Source organism: Tamandua tetradactyla, chromosome 1 (genome assembly GCF_023851605.1).
Source record: "Tamandua tetradactyla isolate mTamTet1 chromosome 1, mTamTet1.pri, whole genome shotgun sequence".
Lineage (NCBI taxonomy): Eukaryota > Metazoa > Chordata > Mammalia > Pilosa > Myrmecophagidae > Tamandua > Tamandua tetradactyla.
The window spans coordinates 196,711,527-196,726,850 of NC_135327.1; the positions used below are offsets into that span (position 1 = coordinate 196,711,527).

The 15,324-nt window shown below is 35.4% G+C and overlaps 1 protein-coding gene across 21 annotated transcripts in view; it reads right to left on the reverse strand.

Moving 5' to 3' along the window:
• KMT2C (lysine methyltransferase 2C) overlaps positions 1-15,324 on the reverse strand; it is a 447,454-nt gene that overhangs the window by 159,978 nt on the left and 272,152 nt on the right. For all 21 annotated transcript variants that reach the window (XM_077150489.1, XM_077150472.1, XM_077150479.1 and 18 more), the window contains one exon: positions 5,315-5,477. In XM_077150489.1, coding sequence (XP_077006604.1) covers positions 5,315-5,477 — 163 coding nt within the window. The remainder of the gene's footprint in view (positions 1-5,314; positions 5,478-15,324) is intronic.

Consider the following 15,324-nt stretch of genomic DNA (forward strand, 5'->3'; position numbering starts at 1 on the left):
CTGTATTTGAAACTTGCAGCATTTATATTACTAACCACTTCCCCATTAAAACTTTGCTTTCCTTGCCTTCTTTGATGGCAACTCTTTCTTGATCCCCCCTTAGGTTTTCCTATTTCTCCATCTCATCCTCCTGTGTTACCTTCTGTACCTCCACAATACCTCTAAATGCTGGAGTCCCTTAAGATTTCATCATGTTCCTTTTTTTTTTTTTAACTCCTCATAGCTTCCTTTTGTGATCACAACTCCTATGTCATAAAATAGCACCACAATTCCTAAATCTTGATCACCAGCCCAGACTTCTTTCCTAAACTCCAAACCCTTATTTTCAAGTTTTACTGGATGTCAATACCTAGGTAATCGATACCCATAATTAACCCTCTCCCCTTTAATCTCAACCAGTTGGGTAAGAGCAGAAACCTTAGTATCACTGTTGATTGTTACCTCCTCCCCTACCCAACGCATCTAGTTAGAAACAAAAATTTTTATTAAATTTTCTATATAACCTTCTTCCTTTTATTCCCAGTTCAGTCCATCATATTTTCCCTTGACAATTGAAATACCTCCTAAATGTAAGCGATGTTTATATTTCTGACTCCATTACTAAATTATCTTCTGCAAGTTCAGAGTAATCTTTCAAAAACGTAAATCTTATATTTAGCTATTGCTTAAGTTAAAATCCATCGATAGCTCCCTTTCATATATAAAAGGAAGAAAAAAATAAAAATATTCTATTATGAAGCAAAGAAGACCCAAACTTCCTTTTCCAACTGAATCATAGAACCACTCACTATTTCCTGTTGCTATCAAATAGTCTGCTGTGCACATAACACATTGTGCAATTTAGTGCTGCATGTTACTATATACTTATCTCCCTGCTGAAATTTTGTTCAAGATCCTAGTCCATTTCAAAAAAGTCTTCAAAATTCTGCTTAAACATACAACCTGAATACTTAACGATATCACACCCAAATACAAATGTAGTTGTTGAATACTCCTTTTTCCCATATGCTTAGAAGTTACTTCTGTTATATAATCCATTAATTACAACACAGTACTGTTGAGTACTTTAAGGATGGAACGTGTGCTTTTTGATCTGGTATCCCCAATCGCCTCGCACAAATCAAGTCTTAAAAAAATAAAGTATTTGTTTCTAAATCACTATAAAATGGCTCTTTAACTAATAGGTATTTTAACCTTCAAACTTACAGAAATCGGGGTAAATATGGTTGAGTTGATCTTTCTATTGTAATTTGACAGGCACACTGCCTAAAAGGCATCTGTGAAACTTTTTAGAGTTTGTTAGTTTGACATTTCAAACTGTCATGGCAGCCACTAATCATGTGTGACTACTGAGCACCTGAAATGCAATTAGTCTGAATTGAGTTGCGTTGCATCAGATTCCCAAGAATGAGTGCAAAAAATAAAAAATAAAGAGAACATTAAATTTCTCAATAATTTTATGTTGATTACAGGTAGAATATTAACATTTTGGATATAGTAGGTTAAAATATACTGTTAAAATAAATTTCAAATATTTTTTTTACAGTTTCTAACATGACAAAAAATTACACTGTTCATAGCTTTTGCATTATATTTTTATTGCATAACATGGTTCTTTATAGAAAATCTATTCTGCAATAAGACAACTGTGTATATCACTATGGATGAGAAGAGTTATCTATGATAGTTTCCAGCAAGTGACAATATTGTACTATTGTTTGGTAAATACGGCTCATTGGAAGTAAAAGAAAATTAACCACGTGAATCATTCAATCCAAAAACATTCATTTTCTTTGCATCATTATATAAAAAATAACAGAAAAAAAGTACTACAGAAAAAATTAGAGGTTGCTTGCAACCTCCCCAATCAGGGAAAAGATACACATGGGAACACAAAAGGCCATATATGACAAGATTATTACTGGGTAGCTTTGGTGACATACTGGAAATAAGTTAGTGTGTACATACACACACACACACACACACACACACGCACACACATATGTATATATGAGCACAAAAATGCCTACAGGCCACAGAGATATTAAGTTTGAAGCAATCATCAAGCAATTAAGTAGAAATTTTCTTTAAGCAGCTGGAAAAGCAGATGAGACTGAATGAAATGCTCAGACTAAAGACAGCAATTTAAGATAGGACAGGCATAAAATCCAGGTCTACTTGGCTCCAACTCATGTTTCGCTGCTGTCAATATTGCATCTCACTGGAAAGGCAGATCAGATAAGCAATACCTGAGTATGATCAATCTAGAAAGGAAATACCAACAGAAACAAAGAATGAAGAAGGTAAATGAAGCAGGGGGGAGAGCAAAGTTCTTGTGACAGGAGGAAAGAATGGGAGAAAAACAAGGATATGTTTGGAGAATTTCACTTCCTCAGAGACAGCTACGACAAGAGAAGAGATGGAGGAAAACACTAAAACACTGAACTTAAATTAGAAGGGAGCTTACTATGGATCCTTAAACTTAGCCACATAAGAAGATTAAAGCTTGAGAAAGCCTAGAAGTACATAAAAATAAAAGTACTGGTGAAGTGCAATGAAGTTCAAAATGCTATAGGACAGCATCAGTTTAAGAAGAACCAAATCAGCACAGCTTTGTAACTTGCATTAAGATTATAACACATATAATCTATGATTCTATTTTTGGAGGACACAGTGCTGTGTGATCTGATGATCAAACAGAGTTTCTAGAAAGAAAAAGGAAATTACTGATGTAGTCCAGAGTACCTGGCCTGTTTAGTTGGAAGGTAGTTTAAGAAAGAAAGGTCAGGAGGTTGACAGAATTATGGGTCATAAAGCAGGACCTGGTGTCAAGAGATACAAAGACCACCAAGGAAGGTCGAGCTAAAAACTTAAATGAAGTAGAAGGATGTAAAGCTGAGTGGTGAAAGTAACTACATTGGAGGAAAGCAGCCATGTTTAAACTCATCATTGGAGACGGAATATAAAATTCAAATTCCTTATCCTTACTTACAAGTCTACATGGTCTAGGCCTTGGTTCATCCTAATGTCATCTCTAATGATCTAACTCTATTACTATGTTCCAGGCATAGTTACTAGCTGCCTGTTCCTTAATTAGGACAAAGTCATTCTTCAAGGTCTGTACAGTAGTTTTCCTCTCTGCCTGGAATGTTCTTCCCTCTGATCTTCCATGATTGGCTCCTTGTCATTCAGCTTTTCTGATGGAATACTGCACAGGAAACATACCTGGTTATAACTCCTAGATAGATACTTAATGTAAAATTTCTAGGCAAAGTTAGCATGTCCTTGCATCATCATGAAAATGAGTCTAGAGCCATGACCAGTCATTTATCTATGAGACAGCACACCAAAATTATTTTCTGAAGACAAGCTTGGACCTGCTCACAGATACTCTCTTTGATGGGATTTTTTTCCTCAAGAGGTCCATGTTTTTGTTAGATATATACACTTTCACTTTTTCTCCTAATTCAACTAACCATCAAAGCATATGGCTCTGCATATAACCAGCAGCATAAATTATGTATATCTCAATTATACATATTGGTACTCTCATAACTTAAACCTTAAATAAAAGCTAAAGTATCTACATATCTGTAAAGCAATCAATATGTACAAAGCATAGTCCTAAGTGAATGCCATTAATCATAGTCATTTAACCCTCAAAACAACACTGTGATTTAAGATATCCCCATTTTTAAACACAAGAAAATAAGTACCTTGTGCCATGATACAGCTCTAATTGGGATAACAAGAAATATTTATGAAAGCTAATGAAGACTGGGCAATCGATCCTATCTGTAATATAGCCTAAATTATATCCTTGGATTAAGACAGAGAGTCAAAAAGCTGTGAATTTAGACTACACTGTTTATGAATTTATTCGATTGGGCTTTGATTTTATATCACTGGCATATTTTGAGGAATGTTATAAAAATCAGCCCTGTGGAATTTGTTTCTTATACTACAAACAGGTACTTTAAGAAGGATTTTCACTTCAGTATATGATGTACTCCATTCCTCTAGTCTCAGTATCAGGTGATTCGGTTGGTAAAGTGTTATTTTAGCATCCAGCATATTATCATATCTGATGATTGACATCTTAGTTTATTTACTTCCTGAAATAATTCACTACATTAGTTCTTCTGATAACACTGTAACAGCTGCTGTGCATGGATAACTTCTTTTCCAGATTTAATAGTGAAATCTAAACTATTTTAATATTTTAAATCCCTTATGTCTTAGCCTAAAGATAATTTGAAATTTCAGTGTGCCTTACATAAAATTTATGTCTGTGTAATGACGAAGGTAAAAAATAAACACCCAATAATTTTAACTGAAAGACAAAATTAAGGTTCTGAACAAAAGATAAAAAGTAATGATGATGATGTCTAACTATATTTGAGATTACTTGATTTAAGCCGAAGGCAGATACATTTGTTTCACAGAGCTAGGAAAATGGTGGTGGAGGGGGATGAAGGTACACTTTATCAATATTATTAACAAAGAGAATAAAACTAACAACTAGGCAATTAAAAAGTGACATCAAAAAGATTCAAAAAACATCACGAAGATTTCACGAGACTGGAAATTCAATTTACTAATGTAAAAGAACCCAAAACAAACATGGTTATTGGAAATCTATGTAGTAAGAAAAAGTTAAGATCTGTTTAATGATTAAGATAAAAAAGAGTTTCAATTTTCTATTTAACATAAATTTCAAACATTTAAACATTTTCACTGAGTTATAAAATACTGCTTAGAAAAGAAATTTAAAACTATGACAAAACTAGAAACAATCAAGATTGATGAATCAAGAAAGAGTATTAATAGATACTTCTGTCATGACTATTAGGGATATACAATTTTCAAAAATTTCAGCAGTAAATGGTGATCCTATTAATTTGTGTCTTAAAATAACCTTGGTGAATCATCTTCTAATTTCCCAAATGGGTGTTTGTATTAGTGTGAAAAGCACTGAATATTGTTTAAATACTCTAATGACTTAATTTATACTATACATTAGATATATTATACATAAAATATTTCAATCATTCTGCAATGACTTAAAACTATTTTAAAAATAAGAAAAAAGTATCATGTAAACTATCTTTAATTTCTGAGGAAATAATTTTTCAGATCTAACTTCAATGAAACCATTCATAAAAGATTCTAACCCAAGGACCTACTGACAAAAATCTTTCAGATTATCAGGAATTATGTAACATGACTTTCAAATACAAGTAGAAAAACACTTAGGGAATTTACAATACTTGACATACTGATAAATATTTTAAAATATATCTAGTAAACTTACATCTTTCAGGAGCCTGGTCAATGTGTTCTGGACAAAGTAGGAAGAAATGACTGAAATCCTGAAAGGTACCAGCTCCAGCAGCACAAGGGTAATGATACATCTGGGTACATTTCTCTTCACAGCATTTTATAGTGGCTCCAAGGTGCTTACAAAATGCACATCGCTGTAAGAGAATGCGGGGTAAAGAAATTTCTTTATAAAATCTTAAAAATGAACATTCAAACTAGGACTAATGAGGTATAAAAAAGCTTGCATACTACTAGTAAAAAATATTAACCCACAGAATACTAAATAAAGGACCAGTTAAAAGTAATATCTAAGGCATTCAGGTCAGTATGTGGTATACCACAGACTAACCACTCCAAATAAATTTTAAAAATTGACATATTCACTTTTTTTTTCTACTGACTTTGTCCAAAACCTACAACAACCTCAAAAACCCCACAAAAATGTCAATATGGTTTAAAAGGCGGGTTTTAAATTAAGGGTTATTTTAATAGTTTTTAAATCCCACCAATAAACAGTTAATATTGATATATATAATTATAAGACCTACTACTATTCATCATTCTGCCTAAAAATCAATTTAAAGTAGTCAGTCATAGAACACGTTAATGAGAAACAACTATTTGGTTGAAGACACACATACGTCATGGTTAAGTGACTAGTTCACTGTAGTCCCACACTTCACTGAAGTTATTAGTTTCAAATTTCCTTATTAAAGCTAGAAATATGAAGAAAAATTAAGAAAATCATCTGGGTATGTATTTTTTAAACTTTTTTTTTTATTGTACAGCATAACATATATACAAAGCAAAGAAATAAAAAAGCAATAGTTTTCAAAGCACTCTTCAACAAGTGGTTACAGGACAGAGTCCAGAGTTTATCATGGACTACCACAAAATCCTCTCATATTTTTCCTTCTATTTGCAACAGAGGCTAGAGGGTATAAATATTTTTTATCATCACAATCGACTTTTTGTGTGTGAAAAAAAACCCATATATACAAAAAAGCTATAAATTTCAAAGCACAGCACCACAATGAACTGTAGAACAAATATCAGAGTTTGATATGGATTACAATTCCACAATTTTAGGTTTTTACTTCTAGATGCTGGAGACTAAAAGAAATATCAATTTAATGATTCAGCATTCATATTCATTTGTTAAATACTATCTTCTCCGTATAACTGCACCATCACCATTGATCTTTCCATCGCTCTCTGTAGGGGTGTTTGGGCTATGGCAATTCTAAATTTTTCATGTTGGAAGGGTCTGTCACTAATATGGGGTAGGGAGATTGAACTATTTGATGTTCTGGAGAGGCTAGGCTAGGTTTCAGGACTTATCTGGCCCAGGGACCCATCTGGAGGTTGTAGGTTTCTGGAAAGTTACTCTAGTGCATGGAACCCTTGTGGAATCTTACATGTTGCCCTAGATGTTCTTTAGGATTGGCTGAAATGCTACTGGTTGGGGGTTGGGAGGTTATGATAAGTAACAAGATCTAACTGAAGCTTGCGTAAGGGCAACTTCCAGAGTAGCCTCTCAGTTCTATGTGAACTCTCTCTGCCACTGAAACTTTATTAGTTACTCTTCATTCCCCCCTTTAGGTCAGGATGGAATTGTTGATCCCACAGTGCCAGGGCTGGATTCATCCCTGGGAATCATCTTCCACATCACCAGAGAGATATTCACCGCCTGGATACCATGTCCACATAGGGGGAAGGGGAATGATTTCACTTGCAGAGTTGGGTTGAGAGAGACTGAGGCCATATCTGAGTCACAACAGAGGTCTTCCAGAAGTAACTCTTAGGCATGCCTATAGGTAGCCTAACCTTCTCCACTACCTACATCAGCTTCACAAGAGTAAGCCTCAGATAAAGGGCATGGCCATTTTTGGGGGGTGTCCCTAAAATTGGACACAGTATCGGGGGATTCCCTGATGGTAAGGTTTAATAGTTCCATATTCTTTCTCCCATACTTCAGGGGACTTTGGCAATACTTTTTGATTATCTGCTTAATATATTCTATGATGTATCCAGGCCATACAATAAGCTATACAGGATTAAAGGACCTCTTTCTTATTCTTTGTGTCCTGTGTTTCAATTGTTCAAATAAGCACTACAGATAGGTTGAATTAGACTATGCACTACAGAAAATTTCAGTTCCAGACCAAATACAACTTTTTTCCATTGGTCTCAAAGAGTATGTGTGGTTCTAAAATATAGAAACTGCTTCCTTATCCCTATGTTCTTTATTACGTTAACCCCAACTTGTTCGGTTTCATTCTTATCTCTAAATATCAGGTTATATACATAAAATAGCTTCTCAAAATCCAGAAATAACAATCACTACTCCAGACTTAAAGAGTCTGCTTCAAATGCTTACAATCAAGGCCCCTGTTTTCTTTTTTGTTTATTTTTTATTTTTTAAAAAAATACCAAGAAACGCCAAACAAACACAAACATTTGTAACTTTGGATCATTCCATTCTACATATATAATCAGTAATTCACAATATCATCACATAGTTGCATATTCATCATCATGATCACTTCTTGGAACATCTGCATCTATTCAGAAAAAGAAATAAAAACAGAAAAAAATTCATACATACCATTACCCCCCACCCTCCCCCCTCATTGATCACCAGCACTTCACTCTAAATTTATTTTAACATTTGTTCCCCCTATTATTCATCTTTATTTCATATGTTTTACTTGTCTGTTGATAAGGTAGATAAAAGGAGCATCAGACACAAGGTTTTCACAATCACAGTCACATTGTGAAAGCCATACAATCATCTTTTCATACAAATGATACAAACATCATTTTTAGGCAGTTCCCTCCAGCCTCTCCACTACATCTTGACTAACAAGGTGATATCTATTTAATGTGTAAGAATAACCTAAAGCATAACCTCTTGACTCTGTTTGGAATCTCTCAGCCATTGACACTTAATTTATCTCATTTCACTCTTCCCCCTTTTGGTTGAGAAGGCTTTCTCAATCCGTTGATCCTGAGTCTCAGCTCATTCTAGGATTTCTGTCCCACATTGCCAAGAAGTGCCACACCCCTGGGAGTCATGTCCCATGCAGACAGGGGTGGTGAGTTTGCTTGTTTTGTTGGCTGGAGAGAGAGGTCACATCTGAGCAACAAAAGAGGTTCTCGTGGGGGTGAATCTTAGGCCTAATTTTAAGTAGGCTTGACCTAACCTTTGTGGGGTTAAGTTTCATATGAACAAATCCCAAGATTGGGGGCTCAGCCTACAACTGTGATTGTCCGCACTGCTTCTAAAAATATCAAGAATTCAACTTGGGGAAGTTGAATTTTCCGCCGTTCTCATCATTCTCCAAAGGGGACTTCGCAAATACTTTTTTATTCACTGTTCAAGGCCCCTGTTTTCTTATAAGTATTTTCCAAAGGTGACCATACAGTTCTTGCTCTTTTGTTTCTGACTTTTGTCTCACCAAATGTCCCACATGTTCAATCACGTCATTGCATGCCTCATGATTTTATTCCTTTTAGCAGCAGCACAACGCTCGTTCATATGTATACACCATTAGTCACCAATCTATGTCTCCGTCAGCGCATCCTTCAGCCACCTTCATTCACTGGGCATCCTTTATGCTGGTCATAAAAGTGGAATCACACGGTATCAATCCCTATGTGTCAGGCTAATTTCACTCAGCATTATGTTCTCAAGGCTCATGCTTCTTGACGTGCTACAGGACATCATTTTGTCTTACTGCTGCATAATTTTCCATTGTGTGTATATACCACATTTTGTTGATCCACTCAACTGTTAATGGGCATTTGATTTGTTTCCATCTTTTGGTGATTGTGAATAATGCTGCTATGAACATCGGTGGGCAAATGTCTGTTTGTATCATGGCTTGCAGCTCTTCTGGGTATATACCAAGTAGTGCTACTGCTGGGTCATAAGGCAACTCGGTATTTAGTTTCCTAAGGAACAGCCAAACAATCTTTGATAGTGGCTGCATCATTATACATTCCCACCGGCAGTGCATAAGTGTCCCAGTTTCTTCACATCCTCTCCAACATCTATACTTTCCCGTTTGTTTAACAGTAGTCATTCATATAGGTGTGAGGTGGTATCTCATTGTAGTCTTGATTTGCATTTCCCTTATAGCCAGTGAAAATGTACATCTCTTCATATGCTATTGAGCCATCTGCATTTGCTCTTCAGAAAAACACCTAGTCTTATCTTTAGCCCATTTTATATTTGGGTTGTTTGTTCTTTTGTTGTTGAGCTGTGTGATTTCTTTATATATACAGGAAATCAAATCTCTGTCCGACATGTGATTTCCAACTATTTCCTCCCACTGAGTTAGCTGCCTCCTTACCTTCCTGACAAAGCCTTTTGAGGTGCAGAAGCATTTGATTTTGAGGAGTTCCTATTTATCTTTTTTCTTTTGTTGCTGTGCTTTGGGTGTAAAGTTTAGGAAGCTACCTCCTATTACTAGGTCTTGAATATGTTTCCCTATATAGTCTTCTAGAAGATTTATGGTATTAGTTCTTATATATAGGTGTCTGATCCACTTTGAGTTAATTTTTGTGTAGGGTGTAAGATAGGACTCCTCTTTCATTCTCTTGGCTGCTGGTATCCAGTTCTTGCATGCCCAATTATTGAAAAGACTATTTTGACCCATTTCAGAGGATTCAGGGGCCTGTCAAAAATCAGGTGACTGTAGATTTGATGGTATTTCTGCACACTCAATTCGATTCCATTGGTCAATGTTTCTATCTTTTGGCCAGTACCATGCTGTTTTGAACACTGTGGCTTTATAACAGGTTCTAAAGTGAGGGAGTGATAATCTTCCTACTTTGTTCTTCTTTTCTAGGATACTTTTAGCTATTCGGGGTCTCTTTCCCTTCCAGATGAATTTAGTAGTTAGTTTTCCAAATCTTCAAAGTAGACTGTTGGAATTTTTATTGGTACTGTGGTGAATCCATAGATCAATTTGGGGAGAACTGACATCTTAACCATATTTAGGGTTCCTATCCACGAGCAGGGAATATCTTTCCACCTATTTAGATCTCCTTTGATTTCTTTTAGCAATGTTACGTAGTTTTCTGTTTACAAGTCCTTTACATCCCTAGATAAGTTCATTTCTAAGTACTTGATTCTTTTAGTTGCTATTCTGAATGGAATTTTTTCCTTAACTGACTCCTCAGCTAGGTCATTGCTTTTGTATAGAAATATTAGTGATTTTTGCACAATAGTTTTATATCCTGCCACTCTGCTGAATTTGTTTATTAGCTCAAGTAACTTTGCTGTAAATTTCTCAGGATCTTCCAAGTATAATATCATATCATCTGTAAATAATGAGAGTTTTACTTCTTCCTTTCCAGTTTGGATACCTTTTCTTTCTTTGTCTGACTGATTGCGCTAGGTATAACTTCTAGCACAATGCTGAATAATAGTGGTGACAGTGGACATCCTTGCCTTGTTCCTGATCTTAGACAGAAAGCTTTCAGTCTCTCTCCATTGAGTACGATGCTGGCTATCAGTTTTTCATATATTCCCTTTATCATATTGAGGTAGTTACCTTTGATTCCTAAATTTTGGAGTGTTTTTTATCAGAAAAGGATGCTGAATTTCTGTCGACTACTTTATCAGCATCAATCAAGATGATCATGTGGTTTTTCCCTTTCGATTTGTTAATGTTTTGCATTACATTAACTGATTTTCTTGTGCTGAACCATTCTCGCATTCCTGGTATATACTCCACTTAGTCATGGTGTATAATTCTTTTAATGTGTTGTTGGATTCGATTTGCTAATATTTTATTGAGAATTTTTCCATCTATGTTCATTAGGGAGTTTGGCCTGTTGTTTTCCTTTCTTATAGCACCTTTACCAGTTTGGGTATTAAAATGATATTAGCTTCATAAAATGAGGTAGGTTGAGCTCCTTTTACCTCAATTTTTTTTTTAAAAGTTTGAGCAGGATCAGTGTTAGTTCTTTCTGGAATGTCTGATAAAATTTCCCGTGAAGCCATCTGGCCCTGGGTTTTTCTTTGTAGGAAGATTTTTGATGACTGATTGAATCTCTTTACTTGTGATTGGTTTGGTGAGATCATCTATTTCTTCCTGAGTCAGTGTAGCTTTTTTGTGCCTCTCCAGGAATGTCCATTTCATCTAAGTTGTCTATTTTGTTGGTGTATAGTTGTTCATAGTATCCTCTTATGATTTCTTTAATTTCTTCAGGGTCTGTCGTAACACACCTCTTCTCATTTCTGATTTTATTTGAATCCTCTCTCTTTTTTTCTTTGTCAGTCTTGCTAGTGGCCCATCAATTTTATTGATTTTCTCAAAGAACCAACTTTTGGTTTTACTGATTCTTTCTACTGTTCTTTTGCTCTCCCATTCATTTAACTCTACTTTACTCTTTGTTATTTCTCTTCTTCTATTTGCTTTGGGATTAGTATGCTATTCTTTCTCAAGTTCCTCTGGTGTGCTGTTAAGGCCTCGATTTTTGTTCTCATTTTTTAATTAGGCATTTAGGGCCATAAATTTTCCTCTCAGCACAGCCTTTGCCACATCCCATAAGTTCTGATAAGCTGTATTCTCATTTTCATTCCTCTCCAGTTAGATCCTGTTTTCTCTAGCAATTTCTTCTTTGACCAACTGGTTGTGTTTAATCTCCATATATTTCTGAATGTTCTCATTCTTTGGTGTTTATTGAGATCCAGCTTAATTCCATTTTGATCAGAGAAAGTAATTTGAGTAAGTTCAATGTTTTTTAATATATAAAGACCTGTTTTGTGCCCCAGCATAGATCTATCCTGGAAACTGTTTCATGACCCCAGCATAGATCTATCCTGGAGACTGTTTCATGAGCACTAGAGAAGAATGTATATCCTTGTGTTTTGGGGTACAATGATATAAATACGTCTGTTAGGTTTAACTCATTTATCCTATTATTTAACTTCTGTATTTCCTTGTTGATCTTCTGCCTGGTTGTTCTATCTATAGAGAAGAGTGATATATTGAAGTCTCCTACTATTATTCTTGAAATATCTATCCCTCCCTTCAGTTTTGCCAATGTCTGTTTCATGTAATTTGGAGCTCCTTGACTGGGAGCATAAAAATTTATGATTGTTATATCCTCTTGGTGAACTGACCCTTTAATTAATATATAGTGTCCTTCTTTGTCTCTTACGATGTCTTTACATTTAAAGTCTATTTCGTCTGATATTAGTATAGCTAATCCTGCTTTCTTTCAGTTACAACTTGCATGGAAAATCTTCTTCCATCCTTTCACTGTCAATCTATTTGTATCCTTGTGTCTCAGATGAGTCTCTTGAAGGCACCATAATAGCTGGATTATGTTTCTTAAGCCATTCTGCCAATCTGTATCTTTTAATTGGTAAGTTTAGTCTGCTGACATTCAAAGTTATTACAGAAAAGGTGTTTCTTGAATCCACCATCTTATCTTTTTTATTTTATTTGTCAGATCTATATATTCTTTTCCCTCTTTATCTTTGTATTCTTTAAATTACCCTTAGTCTTACTTTTCAATTCTGTGTCCTCCTCCAGACCTCCCTCTCGTGTCTTTTTTTCTCAGCCAGCAGAACTCCTTTTAGCATTTCTTATAAGGCTCATCTCTTGTTGACTAATTCTTCAGGATTTTTTTGTCTGTGAAAACTCTACTCTCTCCCTCAGTTTTGGCTGAGTAGAGAATTCTTGCCTGGAAGTCTTTCTCTTTCAGGATCTTGAATATATCATACCACCGCCTTCTTGCCTCCAGGGTGCTAACTGATTAGTCTCAACTCAGTCTTATTTGGTTTCCTTTGTATATAGTAGATTGTTTTTCTCTTGCCACTTTCAGAATTTTCTGCTTCTCTTCAACATTCGAGAAACTGATTAGCATGTGTCTTGGGGAAGGCCTATTTGGATTTATTTTGTTTGGAGTTCGCTGGGCTTCTTTAACTTGTATATTTATGTCCTTTACGAAGGTTGGGAAGTTTTCCCCCATTATATCCTCAACAACTCTTCTTAACCCTTTACTCCTCTCTCTTCCTTCTGGGACACGAATGATTTTATATTTGTGCGCTTTATTTTGTCTATCATTTCCCTGAGATTCAATTCAAAATTTTCCATCTTTGCTATTTGCTCTTTTGAGTCTCTGAAATCAGTTATCCTGTCCTTTGTATCACATATTCTTTCTTCTGTCTCTTTAAATCTGCTGTTGTGTGCCTCTAGTATGTTTTGTATTTGGTTAACAGGGGCTTAAACTCTGTGATATCTATTATTTTTCTATTTATTCTTTCACATTCCTCTTTATGTTCTTCTACTGTCTTCTTGATTTCCTTCATGTCATTTGCTATTCCACATATTTTATTAAATAGAGTTTTATGAACATCTTTGATTAGTGCCTCCTCTGGTGTTTCTGGTTATTAAACAGGGCTATCCCTGCATTGTGATATGCTTAGTGAACTTTTGCTGCCTTCATGGCATGTAAATATCTTGAATGGTTTACTTTGGGAGTTGCTTTCTTTTAGTAGTCTAAGGCCTTGCATGCAGTACGTTTGTACAGCAGGGAGCAGGATACAGGGTGGGACAACTCAGTGCAGTGATTCGTTTCAGGGCAGGTATAGGTGAAGGTTAGGCATATTATGCTGATGTTTGTGAATCCTCCCTAGCAGCCAGGGAGGATATAGCTTTGCATGTGCATGGGTCTGGGGGGCATAACCCTGGTGTGCACTGGTCTAAGGCATGGGGCCCTTTATGGACATGGGTAGAGGTGTGGCAGCAGGTCAGCATTATGCTTTTACGGTTTGGGGACAGATGGGACCCGACTGCGCAGGCCAGCACTTTCTCAGAGCTGGGAAGTGTGGCTGAGGGCCACGTGCATGCATGGTTCCAGGACTGCTATAAAGTGAATTTTGGGAGCCTCTTTTTATATCTTTATTTAAATTTCTACCAATTCAACTGTGTCCTAAATGGCAAAAGCAAATAAATGATCCCCAAACAGAAGTCTAGAGCAATTTAATATGGAAGAAGTCAGTACAAATTATATAAATGATGCATTTACTAATTCTACACTCCCTCAGAATGGTTAGTCAACTCTTCTTCGTCTTTTCAAACCCAGTTTGTATAGCATTTTTTTGTGAAATGCTGGACAACCGTGTACCAGTTGGCACTAAATCTCTATCTCTGCAGGAGATACTTGACTATATATTTTGCATACACTTCTGTTTGAATATTACATGGTATCTCTTTTTTTCATTCTTTCATCCTACTCTGAGATCCTTTAATACAGGCACTAAATCATATAATCTTTATATCCCTAGCACCACACTGTTTGACATAAAAAAGCCCTAATAAACAGTTGTGATTAGGTGTCATATAGTTATATATATTATACTGATTTTACTTTTCATAATTTTGTTAGTAAATGTGGCTCATAAATACCACAGCTGAAACAAGTAAAGTCAATTGGGACATCTGTGGTAGAACTAAGCTTCCTGTAACATAGAGAGTTTAACTCTACTAACATCACTCCAAATATCTTCAAATGCTATTACACCAATTCTATATTTTCCTAGTCAGTAAGAGAATACAACTGCTTTTGTAATCATAATTACTTTCAACTTTTTGAGTAAATCTATATGATATCACATACCATCAAACTTCACTGTACAGAACCAATATAAGACAGCTTATGATTCTTGTGTATCTTCTCCACATTCTGCATGCAGTCAACGGACCACTGTAGTTTCTAAGTAACTATTATACACTAGTTATGTATGTGGCATTTTAATTTTATTTAATGTCCACAAGTACAGACTATTGCAAATTTCAGTTCTCTTTATATCTGAGAGTGTTACCACACTAAAAAGACAAAAACTAACTAAATATATAAATGAATAAAGCCTTGCTATTCCTCTTCGTTGAAAAGTATAAAGGCCCTAAAAAAGGTATCATATTTGTCAAAGCTGGTTTTATTTTTTATATTATAACCTCACAAGATATCTAAATG